The 17233-nt window shown below is 44.7% G+C and overlaps 1 protein-coding gene across 1 annotated transcript; it reads right to left on the bottom strand.

Annotated features, from left to right (window-relative positions):
• Window positions 1-5461: 5461 nt before the first annotated feature.
• Window positions 5462-6376, bottom strand: LOC107403158 (uncharacterized). The gene has a single exon (NM_001321434.1). It carries the CDS (start codon window positions 6227-6229, stop codon window positions 5789-5791), a length of 441 nt encoding a protein of 146 aa, NP_001308363.1. The 5' UTR covers window positions 6230-6376; the 3' UTR covers window positions 5462-5788.
• Between the last annotated feature and the right edge of the window lie 10857 nt (window positions 6377-17233).

Below are 17233 nucleotides of genomic sequence, written 5' to 3'. Positions count from 1 at the left end.
TCCTACACGCTCAGTAAATATGAAGGCGAGCCTGTGAACCAGCTACTATATTCGCAGATCATCGGATCCCTCATGTACCTGAGCAGTGCAACTAGACCAGATATCTCATATGCAGTATGCAGACTGGCTCGTTATTCGGCCAGTCCAGGAGATAGACACTGGGTAGCCTTGTACAGAGTGCTTCGGTATTTGAAGGGAGCGATGAATCTTGGTATTAAATATACCGGATTTCCGTCAGTACTTGAAGGATTCAGTGATGCAAACTGGATCTCTGACTCGGATCAAATAAAGTCTACAAGTGGCTATGTGTTCACTTTAGCTGGTGGGGCCGTGTCATGGAGATCGTCTAAACAATCAGTGTCGACACGTTCCACCAAGGAGGCTGAATTAGTTGCACTTGATTCAGCAGCATTGTAGGCTGAATGGTTGAGAGACCTGTTGTCAGACCTTCCAATGCTAGCAAAGCCGATACCGGCTGTCCTAGTATACTGTGACAACACTTCTGTGTTGCTAAAAGTGAACAGTAGAAAGGACAACCAAAAATCCTCGAGGCATATCAGAAGACGACTTGATTCATGTCGGCATGCTAGAGAGACGGGTGTAATAACCGTAGATTACATCAAGTCTGAAAGGAACCTTGCTGATCCTTTCACCAAAGGGCTGGCTCAAAAGCCAATCCAAGCAGCGTGCATTGGAATGGGACTCGTACCCTGTTAGCGGTTTCAACTGCGGATAACTGTCCTGTGTGACCGGAGATCCCGAGATCCAGGCTCCAGGAAACGAAGCACTGTGGAACCAAGAGCACAAAAGATAAAGAGTCTCATGAGTTGCTGTGCTCTGACTGTATGGCAGGTTGAGCGATATGCTCTTAATGAAGTCAATGCTATAAGCAGGGAAATTGTCCTACAGAATTTCCTTAACGATTTCACCTATATGAGCTGACTGTGGGGTCGCAGTCCAGGAGAGAATGGGGTTTTCTCTCTAGTGAGCTCATGAATAGATATTAAAGGGCATGACCGTAACGCCCTGCCCCGTAAGAGAAGCAGATAATCTGCCTAGTACTATGTGCCTTTTGTGCGAAGATTCTCACACTAGGGTTTGTGGATCAAGGCGTAGTCCTCCGCTTACTCGTGCAGGGTTGGAGTACACTGGGATAGGCTTTGGTTCAAACCTAACAAGTACCTCTGCCGAAAAGTAGTATATAAACAGTACGGGAGCTCAATGACATTGATCAGAAAATAAGAGTGAAAATGGTGGGGATTGCTGTTCATTTGAGGGTTTTTCCCTTTATTTTCTTTATTAAAAAAAAATATGAGGCAGTCGACTGGGCCGCTCAAGGCCTAGAGGCCGAGCAGCCCAGCTAGCTGCCGGCATGGGCGAGCGTGCGCAAGGGCATCGCAGAGGCCTGCGATCGTGCGGTTGGGCGCAGAGGCAAGGCAAGGTACGCCAGTGCCTTGGGCGAGCAGATGGCTCGGCGGCGGCGGTTTTTCCGCTCCAATTCGTGCGCGATGCTGGTAAGATCTGCCGTGATTTGCGATCTTCCCTGGGCTATCTCCTCCAGCTCGGCTCCTTAAAATGGGTGAGGCATCCCCTGTCTGGTATATACGAACGCACGCAGAGACGCGATTTTTCCCTCTCCTCTCTCTTTGTTCGCTACTCCGGTGATTGCTGGATCGTGTGGTTCGTCCGTGGCGATTCTGTGGCGATTCTAGCCGGTAGTGATTGAAGGAGAGAGGAAGAGGAACTGTGCTCGTGAGTCTCTTGTGCTGCGGTTCTTCTCTGATTATTGTCCACCGTGGCCTGGTGCTTGGGCTCCCTGCTGCGCGGTGTTCCTCTTCTCGGGCTGGTGCCGTGGACGTCTCCCACGGCCTCAGCAGCGGCTCCAGTATCTCCGTCAACCTCCCGCCGTGCAGGTCCGGACGTGGGCGGCGGAATTGGTTTTCTGGGACAGAACCTTGTGTTCGCTGAGCTGGTCTTCCCACGTAGACAATCTACGTGCTGTGAGTTACCTGTTGCCTCTCATTATTTATTGAATAATTTTGTGCAATCTGCTAGTATAATTTACTTGGGTGTGATTGCACAATTTGTGGGCGGATTATGTGCTCGATGATGATAGCGGTGTAGTGAGACGACGTGACAGTCTGGGTTTTAGTGTGTTGTTATTTTCAGCATTGATATTATTTGTGCCTAGTTAATTCTTACTATTGTGCAAGCTGATTATTTAAGTTCATTATTGTTCCTTAATTTGTGCGCACACTGTTTTGATCTTGATATTCATGCTTGATTTCTAGGCTCATAAAATTTGATCTAAAACCCTGATTTGGTAAGAGAGGACTGTCACGTTAGTCGAGGATCTTTGATCACCTTTAGCGTTGGAGGGCTGTCTATTGCAGCAACCCGCTATTTTGAGAGCAATATTTTAATATAAACAATCATGTTTATATGTTTGATCTGCCTTCTTTATCTACTAGCCATGTTTAATTTGCAAATGGATTTGAGTAGCTATATTACATGTTTTCATGTTCTACAATTGCTACTGTTCATTGCTGTTATAATTACATATGGCATTTATCTGAGTGATATGCTTGTTTTATTCGGAATTAGTATATTTAATATATTTAAATATGAAGGAAACATGTCACTTATTTCTCTAAAATTACAACAATTTCATTACTGCGATCTAACTTAACTTATCTATAATATATAACACTATATAATTCACCATTTCAAATAAATCTAAAGCCACCCCAACAAATGCCCCCCGCATACATAGACTATTCTCCATGCATCAAAGCATTTGCACACAGAAAACCAACACATTAAAAATAAACAAATAAGATCCTACTTAAACTTCTCCTTTCTTTTACTCACTCATATCCACCTGACGATGTTGTTCAGATCATCCCACCGTATATGCCCATGTTCGCCTAATTCTTCGCATGGACAGGCCACTTTTCTTTCTTTATTTTATCTTTCTTTCCTTTATTTTCTTTGTTTCCTTCATTCCTCTCTTTCTTTCTTTTATTTTCTTTATTTTCTTTCCTCTCCGCCTTTAATCGTGTACAGGACGATTACGCCCTCCTTTCTTTATTTTCTATTTCTTTTCTTTTCTTTTTTTATTTGGGTTCTTTATCTCTTAAAAAATCTAATTAATCCTCTTCTTTTATTTTGACATGTTGTTGTCCATGCTGGGTAGAGATATAATGATACGATATTATCCGTACGTATTTGAATTCGATTCATCTAAAAGGGTTGATATCTGATCCAAGTCCTAGTATTCAGTATCTGATTCATATCCGATTTGTCTCTGTATCGATATATTCAATGTTCGATATTTAAGATGACGATATTCGTTCAAGTATTATCCGACATAACTCAATAATATTTGTATCCAATACAAATCTGAAAAGTAAAAATGAAAACAAATATGGTACAAGTAATATCCATCCGTATTCGATCTGATTACAACCCTATTGTTGTGTATGGTGTGCACTAAGGGTGGAGCTTGTGGAGGTTAGATCAGTTCGACTGTGGTGCTTGGCTTACCCGACTAAAATTTAGTATGTGTGAAACATTTGAATATATTCTAATTATAAAAGTAATTACAGAGAAAATGACTAAATGACGGGCAATATTCTACCAAATTCTCTTGCTTTTTTTGTGTACCTGTGTGTTGGCATATATAGCTATCCTATCAACTATGACTATCAGCTATGAGACAAAATCACACATGTAATGCTATTACTGAGATAGAAAAGATACAATTCTTATAAAGTTATAATTGATAATATGTAAGTCTTTAACTGAACAAAAATGATTATTCTATTGTTACTTTAGATGACAATAACGTCAGTGTCACAGGTGAAAATAGGCTGCCACGACTCATAGTTTTTTGCCTCTGGTTATCCCGATCACTTTTACCATAATTCTACTTTACCGTCTTCTCTTTTATATTTGTCGTATCATTAGTTTGGATACTTAGTTTCTATAAAAGTTACGATAATCTTATGTAGGATCTAGAAGTATTTAGAGTTGTCTGGACTCTTTGAAAAACTTGTAATAACTTTTAATTTGGAATCGATGGAGTATGCATTAAACAAACTAGAGAGAGTACCCATTTTCCTTTTTTTAAAGGAACCAGAGAGAGTACTTAACATACTTGGCTACTGTTTATACCGGGATTCTTATTGCGCGAACACTGAAAATTTGACCAGCAATAATCTCTCAGCTGACCCTTGTACAAAGTGGACTTACTACATAATAAGCATTTTCAATCAATGAACAAAACTGTGTCATCTACGCATCGAGAAATACAGCGAGTAGACCGAACTCAAATATCAAGAACATTCCAAGCTTTGGCATTCCAGACAAGTGCTCTTTCGAGGTCAGTGTACATTTCTGAATTCTGAGATCGATACCTGGGGAGTTTGGATCTGAGCACTAAAATAAGATCAGATTCACTCGAGCTGTCCCAGATGCATGCCAGAACATACAAGCATACAACTACTCTCTGACTTGTCTCACATGCATGGCCAACAATTATCATAAACATATATTCAAAATACAGTTTATCATGAACGGCTGTTGAGTTTATCCTTTTTTTCTTTTTCCGTGAGAATAGCTGATGAGTAATGCGGAGAAAATAACACCTATGAGCAAATGCGTTTGGCACATTCTTGAGCAGGAACATGTAGAAGATCTGGAAAATACGCTTAGTTCTATTCTATCACAGATTGTGAAAGGAACCAGCATTTGCCACTGCTAGGTCGTAAAACATATTATTTGGTTCCTCGCATTACTAACCAGACAGAGCAATTCAGCTCGGTTCAGAGTATTCCATAAGACACAATCTGACAACTTAAGTGCCGGGTTGCACTGGTTGTGAAAACAGGGCAATTATCTAACCTGACATAAGATGAAAAAGTTGTGATTGCAGAACTGCCAAAAAAATTACATTGAGTAATTATGTACTCCTACATAAGTAGGAAAGTGAGTATTTCTGGTTCAAGAAAGGAAATTTAGGCACTATGTACATTTTCTTTTGATTCTGAAACAGTAAAAACATTCAAATCTATAAAATCTAATGAAAACTAGACAGTATATAGCTTTTCAAAAATTGCACCAATATCCTGCACATCCCCCAGGAGATGGCAATGAGCCTAAGATGGAAGAAGGGGGGTAATTAAAAGCCTTTCAAATTACAATAAGCTATCCTCTATGGTAATGAGTCCCAGATATGCTGCGGTTGGGGGTCTTGATCTTGAGTACACCAAAATCCTGTATGCTTTTTTTATATATTATAGCTCAATCACTCCACAAGGAGTGATCTTGACAGTGAAAATAAGAGAAGTGCAACTGACAGGTGGTTAGTTTATATGGTACCAGTGCAATAATTGAAATAATGGCTTTGTACATTGAAGCCCATTTAGCATCCAAACCCGGAGTAAGCGAGTAAGCAATTGTAACCCCCACAGAAGCGAACACTGTAAATATGTAACAGCAAGGCAGCAGTAGAACTAACAGTCTACTAATCTAGATCAGGTGAGGCACGTTAACAACCAAAGAAGCAGCACAACTCTCATAACACACACAAGCCTCTCAACTAGAGCCTGCACGGAGCAGAAGCAGATTGTACAGGGTAGTACAACAGAACGGAAAGAATGGTGCCGAACACGGACACGCGCAGCTACTACACCATGGATTCGTTTACAGCAGCATCAGATCAGATCACAAATAAACCACGGACCTGACTGATGCACACGACGAGCTTCGGGCGGGGAGACGGTGGTCAGGTGAGGGGCGTGGAGGAGGACACCTCGGCCTTGTCGAGCCGCCGCAGCTGCCACGCGCGCAGCGCGAGGAAGGCGCCGAGGACGACCTGCATTGCGATAGCCACGCCGGCGAAGGCGATCCCGAGCCGCTCCCCGAAGTTGAGCCGACGCCGCCTGGGCGGCGGCGGCGGGTGCGGGGGCGGCGGCCGGTGCTTCCAGTGCCGGTGGCGGTGCCTCCGCGGGTGCTGCTGCGCCGGAGGGGGAGGAGGGGACGGGGCGTCGGACGCGGACGCGGCCTGCCGCTGCGTGGCGGGCACCGTCGGCGGCGAGGGGGCAGCGGCGGCGGAGGGGAGGGACGGAGAGGCGAGGAGGAGGAGCGGGAGGAGGAGGGTCAGCGTCGCGGCTCGGGCGGGTGGGGAGGGGCGCGGGCGTGGCGCCATGGGAGGGGGGCGTGGCATCAAGGGTGAGGGAGGGGCGTCGAGGAGGCGAGGCGAATCTGGTGGTGGTGGGAGGGATTGGGGGAGAGGCGGTGGGAGGAGGGCAAGGGAAGGGTGAGGGCGGAGCTGGGATGAGCTGGTGCGAGGCCGAGAGGGAGCTGGACGCGTGGTTCGGTTTCTCACTGCCTGGTTTTTTTTAAGGTGCGCTCGGTGGGAGGTCGGAGGTGTCACGCATGGTGGCTGGCTTGAAGCCGGCAATCCTGCCAGCTCCCGGCCGGATCCGGACGGCAACCAACAAGCCCACACACCCAACACCGCATGCATGTAGACTCTGGCAAGCTACGACGAGCATACTGCATAGTACGACAGATACCGCTAACCGGCGAGGTGCAATAATGGCGGAAACGCGGCTTTGCAGCGGACGTAGCAGCCCAATGCGCGTGACCGTGAAGAGAAGTCGACTCCTCTGGTCCTGCAGACCTGCGCGTGACCGTGATGAGGGCCCATTTTTCGCGTGCTGGAATCCAGTAAACCAAAACGTCTTCTTCACCCTCCAGAAAGGTAGCTTTATAGTTTGGTAAGTTAAGGCCCTGTTTGGTTCTATAGGACTAATGTTTAGTTCCTACCTTTTAGTCCCTTTTAATTCCTAATTCTCCAAAAACAAGAACTAATAGAGGGACTAAACCAGTTTAGTCTTTAGTCCCTCTAAGGGCTCCTAAACGTAGGATTAGACATAAAACCCGAGCCCGAAGCCCGTTACCCAAAACACCCAAACCCGTACCCGTTTAGCCCGATGCTCGTTACCCGAACAATTCTAACGGGTAACAAAACCGAATACCCGAACTAAGTTTGGGCCTAATCGGGTATTAACCCGCGGTACTCGAAGTACCCATTCTACCCGAAATTAGGCAGGCTGAGCGCTAGCCGCTAGCCCGCTAGGCAGCCCAACAGCGCAGCGACACAGCCCACGCCCCACGGCCAGGTCCCAGTCCGGCTGTCCCTGATCCCAGTCCCAGGTCCCACTCCCAGCAAGGCAGCAACCCTAGCTCCCAGGCGGCCGACGGGCCGACCGGCCGACCGCCGCCGACGGCGTCCTCCACTCCTCCTCCAGGCTCCAGTCCGGCTCCTCCCAGGCTCCCAGCCTCCCAGGCCCCAGCACGGCAGCACCGCACTGCGCACAGACGCGCAGGGCGCAATCCTCCACTCCTCTGTCCTCCTCTCAGGCTCCCCGGCCCCGCGGCCCACTCCCATCGACCAGCACCGCAGTCCCAGGCTCCCAGCAAGCAGCAACCAAGGTCCAAGGCTCCTCTGTCCTCTCCTCTCCTAGTGCGCGCACCGCGCAACCAAGCGTGCTTCTTTGCCGAGTGCCAGAGCTATTACACTTGACAAAGAACCTATACCGGTGCCCAGGTTTTGGTTCTTTGCCGAGTGCTATGGCCCTGACACTCGGCAAAGCATCTCTTTACCGAGTGTCACACTCGGCAAAGTGACCAGTATACATCTTTTTTATTTGTTTTTTATATTCCATCCAAACAAACAAAAGATACCACATATACATCACATATATCACATATATACATCACAGATATCATCACAAACATAAATGTTGGGGACTTGTTCTCAAATGCTTCGAATTAAGAACAAGGCAACACAAAGATGTTAAGTATAAATGCCCTTCGTCCGCTGAAGCATTATCTCCCTAAGGATTTAATGAGCTTCGGACGAACGTCGTAAGTAAAGTATTTAAGACAACAATGAGAAACGAAATATAAAGCACAAAATATATTCACATGTTTTATTATATGAATATACAAGTATTAAAACACAATATTTAGGCACATTTATACCTTCTCCTTGGCAGAAAGCAATAATTCAAGCGTGACGTGTCCGTGATTACAGGATCGCGTGAACAGTGTCGGGATATTGTTCACCTATTTATAGGCACAGGATGCAACCTGCGCAAAATTACATTTATGTCCTTTACAATCGACTACAATAATGACACAAAACATCATGGGTCTTTAAGTCAATTCATCTTTAAGTCGGTTCGATCCTTCATCTTGAGATTTGTCTTTGTGCCAAAGCTTTATAGATAATAGCTTCGGCGCTTGCTTCTGAGAAGACCTTTCGAAGGTGTTCTTTTTAGGATCTTCGGCTACGAAGCATACCCCCAACAGTAGCCCCTTCGCGGTGCTAGATCGTTTTTCGTAACGAGCTTGATCCGTGAAAAAGTCTTCTAGGCTTCGGGACACCGAAGATCCAAAAAACACCTTCCCTGAGCTCGTTGGCGAGAAACGATTAAAATAATCGTCGCGCGCGCCCCATCTTGCACCAATTACGCGCGCGCTAGCGATTCACCTTCTCGGACCCTGTGGCCCACCGTTCAGTGAGTGCGGGTGGCTGTTTGTTCGGTGCTGGAGACCTTGCCGATTCACCTTCCCACCTGCGGCACTATATAAACAGACGGGTAGTTGTGAAGTTACCACGGCATTCATTGCTATTGCACTGTTTTGCTGCCAAATTTTTAGTCATAGCCGAAGCTTAATCATTGTGCTCAGACGAAACTTCGCTTGTGATTCTGCTTCGGCACAAGAGTAAAAGCTTCGGAGAAAACAAAAAAGTCAACACCAAAAATTTCATATAAGTCATAATCAAATGACCAGAGTTCGCTCTACTGCTCGGGTCGATCGTGAGGGAGATGAGACTGAAGCTACTGACACTGTTCCTATTTCGGAAGCAATGAAGCGCTCTGGGTTGGTAACACCGGAGGACATGCCTGCTGACGAAGACATCCCTGCTGTCGAAGCAGAACGGGCTGCTGTTGAAGAAACTGATTCCGAAGATGATTACAACAGCGCAGTGCCGAGCAAGCCTAGCCACCTGGACTTCGGAAAGTCCACCATCTCCGAAGCTGATTTTCCTAAGATGGTGAAGTTGGGCTATCTTAGTGAAGCAAAGAAGGAATTGATTCGTTTTGGTGGAGAAGAAACTATCCCGAAGCCGGGAAAAAAATGAAGTGGTGGTTTTTAAGAGTCTTTTTAAAGTTGGTTTAAGATTCCCTCTGAACAAGATGATTGCTGGTGTATTGAAGAAATACGTGATCTACCTTCATCAGTTGACGCCTAACGCTATCGTTAGGCTGAGTGTTTATATCTGGGCCCTCCGAAGCCAGGGGGTGGAACCATTCGCCGAAGGTTTCTACCGAGTACACGAACTGCACTACCAAACCAAGGCTAGGGGAGATGGTTTGCATGAAAATTTTGGCTGCTACAACTTTGCTTACCGCAAAACTACAAAGTTCCCAGTGATTAGTTACCGAAGCAAATGACCAGTAGGATGGAAATCTGAATGGTTTTATGTCAAAGTTGACAAAGATGAAGATAAATTGGTCCAGAGTCCATTAGAACTGACCTTCGGAGAAACTAGACCCCCGTGCAACATGATACGGGGGAGCCTGAGCCAGATTGCTTTGGCTGAATTTCGAGTAATTGCAGATCATATTGGCACTAGAGACTTAGTGCAGGAATTTTTGGCCTTCAGAGTATTTCCTACTTTGAAGGAGTGGGAAATGCCGAAACTAGAGGGGGAGAAGAAGAAAGGGGAGCTTATCCGGTTGCCTTACCACTACAAGTTCAAAAAACATTTCAAAGTACCCTGCCAAGAATGGTTGGATACAATCGAAGTAATGTGCAACGAAATTCTTGGAAATTATTCTAAAAAAGAAGATCAATTGATGACAGCGGCCTTCGGCACCCGTCTGAAGCGAAGGCTAAACAGAGTGATGGACGCTATAGGCTTTGAATATCCTGACTATGAGCGACTGGACAAGGGTGCCGAAGGGCAAAAAATAAAAAGAGTGGCTAGTGCTTTGAATAAAGACGACGAAGATCAAACAAAAAAGAAGAAACAAGAATCTGAGGCGAAAGCAGTTGCTTCGAAGAAAAGAAAGGTCTCAACCCCAAAGCAAAATTCAGTTGATGAGGAAGAGAAGACTTCTGCGACATCTTCTGCTGCTAAAATAGAGGAAATCCTAAAGGTAATGACTGAAACTTTGCCTATCAAACTAAGTCCATTGGGGCTTCATCTGACGAAGCTTTTTCATAAGGAAAAGGAGCCCACAAAAACAAAGGCACCTAGGCCAAAGAGGCAAAGGATTGTTACTGTGACAGAAGTGATTGAAGCAACTCCACCCAGGGCTTCAGCTCCGAAGGTGCCTGCTACTGAAAGCACAACAGCTACTGAAGTTGCACCTTCGGAGGCCACAGATGCCGAAGCTACCAGAGCCGAAGACATTAATTTGGAAAGTGTGGCTCTTAATATAGATAAAATTCTGCTAGACATGGCTGCAGAAGAAGCTGCTGGAGCCACCGAAGAGGCTTTGGCCCCAGAGGTCGAGAAAAAGAAAGAAATTGCCGAAGAAACACTGGAGGATGAAATTTTCAATTTTCAAAACTTGGTTGGTCAAGAATTAACAAAAGCCGAAAAAGAAGAATTAAAAGAGTATGCCATTTCTTACGGCTATCGGCCAGGGGCACTTCTCTTCGGAGGTGTTGATGATGAAAAGCTAGGCTGCATCCGAGATCAGACCAGAGCAAAGGTTATCGGTACTCTATCAAAGAGTATCGGTTTCCCGAAGCTCGAAGCCGATATTAGCCGCTACCGACGACAGCACATCGTCGGTAGTTTATTTTATTCCAATTTCAAGGTAAACAATCTCCCTCTAACTTCTTATTTCCATAAAAAATGTTTTCTAACGAAGGTTGTTCGTGTACAAAGTATGTTATTGAGCAAAGCTTTGAGGATGCAACAGGATTTAGAAGACAAAAAGCACGAGGTTATAATTGAAAACTTAGAAAACAAAATAAAAGATCAAACAACTGCTTTTGAGAAAAAAGAGTTCGAACTCCAAACAACTGAAGGTTTACTAGCAGAAGTCGAAGCTAAAATAACAGAACTGAATACGAAGCTTCTCCATCAGTCAGAAGGTTTCGAACAAGAAAAGCTGAAGCTTAATGAAAAAATTGAGGCTGAAATCCAGAATGGTTTAATTTTGAAAAAATCATTGATAGACCTTCAGAACAAATGTTTAAAATTCAGCAATCAATGTGTTCAACGACTGAAGAAGGTGTTTTATTCAGTCGGGGCCAGTAGTGAAAATTTTATTCCTTCGGCTGAAGATCTACCAGGAGCTTTCGAACACATCGAAGGTGAGATTGATGATCTCGATGATGTTATTGCTGGACACGGCGACTTTTGTGCCCTGGTAGCTTCTCGGGGCACCGCTGCTGCGTTCCTGAAATCTGGTTGTGAGCACGAAAAAATTATCAACAGACCCAATTTCAGCCTATCACCAGCAATTCTAGATGATATTCCTAACCTCGCCCGAAGAATTGCGAATAAATTTATAAAGGTGATATGGACAAACGGTGGGCGAGAGAAAGCTGGTGACGAAGCCCGAGACCACCTTAAGCTGGTAACAATGTTATACCTTATGATTACCTTTTCCTTTGAATTTTGAATTTAGCTTATAATACTTACATACAGGTTGACCAAGCCGAAGCTGAAGTTGCAGAATAAAAGGAAGAAGCTCCAGAGATGCTGTCGAAGCTCGAATAGTCTGTAAAAATAGCTCAAAAAACTCCTGTGATAACTTGTATAAAGTATGATGTAATTAAATTTCACGTTGTAATATAATCTTACTTTTCCGTCCATGTATGAAATGCTTTGGTGTGGACGAAATTAATACTTTTGAGCCATAGGCGAAAAACACCTTCCCTTCTTTGCGTACACAGCGAAGCATAAAATTGCCTCTTTTTCTCTTTTTTCCGAAGCCTTCTCTTTCGAAGCCGAAGGAAGTTTGTATGTTATGATGATGATGATCCTATGTATGTCTAAGTGAATGTTTATGAATGCAAATGTATGATGTAATGTATCGTGCAAATGAATGTTTGAAGACACATATGAAACCATAATAACAAATCTTTGCCGTTTATTTTTCGGCTTCACCGCTTATTTTTCGGTGTATCAGCGCTGACTTTTCGCTGTAAGCCTCCCTTAGGAGCTTCTTCGCCTTTTATTTCGTCGGAATCAGCGTTGACTTCTCGCTGTAAGCCTCCCTCAGGAGCTTCTTTGCCTTTTATTTCGGCGGAATCAGCGTTGACTTTTCGCTGTAAGCTCTGCATTCCCTTAGGAACGACTTTTGAGCAGAAAACTTACGATGCGCTCCCTTAGGAACGGCTTTTTGTAGCTTCGTCGTGCTCTGCATCCCCTTAGGGACGTCTTTCGAGCTTCTCCGTGTTTTTTCTTTTTCTCGTTGCACTCGATGGTGCATGCCCAGCTTTTACATTTACATCTTCGGGGGATACTGCTCTTGTAGAGCCGATATAAGAAAAAGAGAAATTACATGCTATGGCCCCATTAAAAACCTTTCTCCCCCTTTAGAAAGGAAAAGGGTGCCATAGGAAAGAATAAAAAAGATTACATCAGGTTACACATAATACCGCCGAAGCTCATCCGCATTCCAAGATCTAGGAATGTCGCTGCCGTCCATATCCTTCAGCCTGTAGGAACCGGGTCTTGACGAAGATACTACCAGGAAAGGCCCTTCCCATTTCAACTGTAGCTTGCCTACTGTGTCTGGGTTGGCGACTCTCCGAAGTACCAAGTGTCCTGGCTTAATATTTTTTAACCGAACCTTTCTGTCACGCCATTTTATTGTTTCAGCTTGATATTTATTGATATTCTCTACAGCCTGAAGCCTGATCCCTTATATAGCATCTTTTGCCACAGAATAATCAGCTTCGTCTTCTGCCGAAGCCATTGTTCTTATTGATCCCACTTTAGCTTCTTCTGGGGTTATTGCTTCGTCACCAAACAACAATTTGAATGGTGTAAAACCTGTTGACCTTGATATTGTTGTGTTGTGGCTCCACACCACTTTGATTAATTCATCCGGCCACTTCCCCCTGGGCTGGTTGAAGATTAACTTCATTATTCCTATCATTATAATGCCATTATCTCTTTCGACAAGTCCATTTGACTCCGGATGTCGAACTGATGCAAAATGGATCTTCGTGCCAATTTGTTCACAAAACTCTCTGAAAGCTTCGGCATCAACTGCGTTCCATTGTCCACGGTAATGGCCTTCGGCACTCCGAAGCGACAAACAATATTTTGCCAGAAAAACTTTTGAACAGTAACCGAAGTTATTGTGGCTAAAGGCTTCGCCTCAATCCATTTAGAAAAATATTCCACTGCCACTACAACATATCTTAAATTCCCTTGTGCTGGTGGAAGTGGGCCTAGCAAATCAAGGCCCCATCTTTACAATGGCCAAGTGGGATGTATTAATTGAGTTAGAGACGAAGGTTGTTTTTGATCTCTTGCACATTTTTGACAACCTTCGCATTTTTGGACTAATTCTGCTGCATCCGAAGCTGCCTTCGGCCAATAGAATCCTTGACGAAAAACTTTACCCAACAAAGGTCTGGATCCGATGTGAGATCCACACAGGCCTGGATGTATTTCTTTCATCAGCTCTATACCTTCAGTTCTGGATAGACATTTGAGTAATGGAGAACAGACTCCATGCTTGTATAACTCCCCTTCTATTATTACATATGGACAGGCTCTTGCCGCTGTTGGGGACCTTCGGCGTCCGAAGGTCCTCAAAAACAGGATTTAACAGTATTTCTGTAGTACAATGTGTGAACAGGTACCCTCGGACTAAAGTCGGCATTACAGTAGACCGGAATAATACGAAGCTTGATACAGAGCCGAAGGTGTTAAGCAGGAAAGCTTCGGCGTAACAGCAAAGAGTGGAACCGACTTAAAGATGAAAAGGCTATTCAGACCTCGATAGACTACTATAGAGTTATTATCAAATGTAAAGGGCATGAATGTAATTTTGTAAGGGCTGTGTCCCGTGTCTATAAATAGGTGAACAGTATCCCCGTACTGTTCACGCTGACTTGGCATTCGCTTTTTGCGTCACGCTTGTACTGTCATTTCCTTCCGATTGAAGGTACACTTGTAGTTCAACAATATTTTTGTTTATGCTCAATAATAATAAATGATTGTTCATGTTTTCTTTTACATTCTTTATATTTCATCCTTCGTCATTGTTTGAATTTATGAAGGTATGACCTTCATAACCTTCGTCCGTAAGTCATTATATCCTAGGGGAAATAATGCTTCGGAGGACGAAGGGCGTTAACGATTAACATTTTCTATGTTGCCTTGTTCTTAACTCTTAGCACTTGAGAACAAGTCCCCAACATTGGCGCCCACCTCCGGTGAACTCACTTCCATTTCTTGAGCTTTTCAACACCTTCGGCAAGCATCACCTTCGTCATGCCGCCGAAGAAGGCTTTAGCACCAGGGGCTGGCACGCTGCAGCCGCTGGACCCCAATCAAGACGTCCTTTCTCTTAGAGAGGCACGAAGCCAGAAGAGGAAGGCTACCAGTCCAACACCTCCGGAGGATGATCTAGATCAGGAGATTCAAAATCTGGAAATCCTTCAGCAGCAGGTTCAACGCAAGAAGGAGAAGATGGCCAGGCTAGCTGAACTGCAGAGGCAGATAGATGAAGCCTCTGAAGAAGTTCGTCATCTTGCTCAGGATGAGCAACACCGAAGGCCTCAGCATCAAGACTTTCATCAGGAGGGCTTTCCCAACGAAGATGACTGGTATGACAATTTCCATCATGGGAATTTTGTTTTTGATGATGCTTCTCCCTTGTCCGCTGAGTTACAGGCTACACCTTGGCCTCCGTCCTACAAGCCGCCTCAGCTCCCCGTATTTGATGGCCACTCAGACCCGAAGCAGTTTTTGATGAGCTACGAAGCAACAGTGTCTTCATACGGTGGCAATGCTTCAGTCATGGCCAAATCTTTCGTTATGGCTGTCAGAAGTGTTGCTCAAACCTGGTATTCCTCCCTTCGACCAGGAACGATCACTTCATGGCAGAAGCTGAAGGATTTGTTGTTAACCAGCTTTCAAGGATTTCAGACGAAGCCGGTCACTGCTCAGGCTCTGTTTCAGTGCACTCAGGACCACGAAGAATACCTTCAGGCATATGTCAGAAGGTTCTTGCGTCTGAGGGCACAGGCACCAACGGTGCCCAATGAAATTGTCATCGAGGCCATGATCAAGGGGCTTCGGCCAGGTCCGTCAGCTCAGTACTTCGCCAGGAAGCCTCCTCAAACTTTGGAGAAGCTTCTCCAGAAAATGGATGAATACATTCGGGCCGACAATGATTTTCGCCAAAGAAGGGAGGAGGCTTTCAGGTTTTCTGAAATGACCAGGGGCTTCGGAGGGAGGTTTTACCCGAGGCATGTGAGATCAATTCACAATTCTACACAAAATGATGACAGAGGAAGCCAACAGCAAAGGCCACAATGCTCCTCACAGGCTTCTGGACAACAGCAAAGCTCCTTCCGGCCACCAGCTCCAAGAGGCAGAGGCGCCAGGGGCTTCGGAGGAAGATTTGGCGATCAACCGAGAAGAATCTTTTGCTTATTCTGCGGTGAGAACAAAGGCCATACTACCAGGATGTGCCATGTTACTATACAGAAGCAAAAGGAAATAGCTGAAGCAGCAGCACAACAAGCCCAGCCGAAGCAGGTCATGCATACAGCTTCGTATCATTCGCCCTACATCCCAGAATATGTGGGCAACCATCCTGCAGTCTCTGCTGCTTCGGCGAGTCAGCCTCAAGCTTCCTGGCAACAGCCTCCACCTCCACCTCCGTTGCAACAAGGCCAGCAGCCAGAAGGGAGCCAATATGCTCCGCATCAAAGGGACTTCAGAGAACAGTCCGAAGCTCGCACGGTCAATAGCACTGTGCCAGAATCAAAGCACATCTATTGACAAATATCCTACCTTAATAGCAATCTTTTTCATTCAGTTTTATTTTCTGTAATAAAGGACATTGTTTAGGTTTCATGTAATTAGTTTCGTTGATTCCTACAAGAGAAATATGTTTTCTTCACAGGCTTGTGATAATAAAAAGGACCTTCGGACTATCGAAAATTCTTCGAAGCAACAAAAAGTCGTTCTAAGGAACGCAGAGTAAGTTTGACGAAGTCACAAAAAGTCGTTCCGAAGGGAGCGCAGTGTAAGTTTTCTGCTCCAAAGTCGTTCCAAAAGGAATGCAGAGCATACAGCGAAAAGTCAACGCTGATACCGCCTAAGTAAAAGGTGAAGAAGCTCCAAAGACGTTCCTAAGGGAATGCAGAGCTTACAGCGAAAAGTCAACGCTGATACCGCCTAAGTAAAAGGCGAAGAAGCTCCAAAGACGTTCCTAAGGGAATGCAGAGCTTACAGCGAAAAGTCAACGCTGATTCCGCTGAAGTAAAAGGCGAAGAAGCTCCTAAGGGAGGCTTATAGCGAAAAGTCAATGCTGGTTCACAAAAAGATTATGTGTTTTATCGCGCAAATATGCGTGTATCTTCGGAATATCACCTTACATAGCATAGCATCATCACATCATCTTTGCATAACATAAGCATCATACATCATACTGCATGTGGCATAAGGAAATATGATATCAATCTTCGGAAAAAACGCTTTGAAAAAGGGGCAAATCATGCCAAGTAACAAGGAGAAACAATATTGATCTCTGAAGTATAGCCTTGAAGAATGTTTCTACGAAGCTTCAAAACTTTCCAGGATACTTCGGATATTGTTGTGATAAATGGTAATTCTTCTTCACGAAGCATGAAAAGAAGGGAAGGTGTTTTTTTCGCCAAAGACTCAAAAAAGGTACGTATGTAAAGTTTCATGCATCGTAAAGAATTGAACCATAAAGAAAAATAAAACAAATATGTTACATACAGGATTACAAGATATTACACATGTTACATTTAAAATGTTTTTACAATAGCTTCTAGTCTTCCCTAAGTACCACTTCTGCAGCTTCGTTCAACAGTCGATCGACAACTTCATCCATAATAGCTTCAGCCATCTTTTTAATCTCATCGTCACCCTTAGGCTGTGCACCCGGAGATACTTCAGTAGGATCTG

This window comes from Zea mays, chromosome 2 (genome assembly GCF_902167145.1).
Source record: "Zea mays cultivar B73 chromosome 2, Zm-B73-REFERENCE-NAM-5.0, whole genome shotgun sequence".
Taxonomy (NCBI): Eukaryota; Viridiplantae; Streptophyta; class Magnoliopsida; order Poales; family Poaceae; genus Zea; species Zea mays.
Note: the sequence above shows the minus strand (reverse complement) of the source record. Positions and strands in the feature narration are given on the sequence as shown.

Coding starts and splice junctions, on each gene's coding strand:
- LOC107403158 (NM_001321434.1), bottom strand. CDS start 6,229: ATGCCACGCCCCCCTCCCATGGCGCCACGCCCGCGCCCCTCCCCACCC.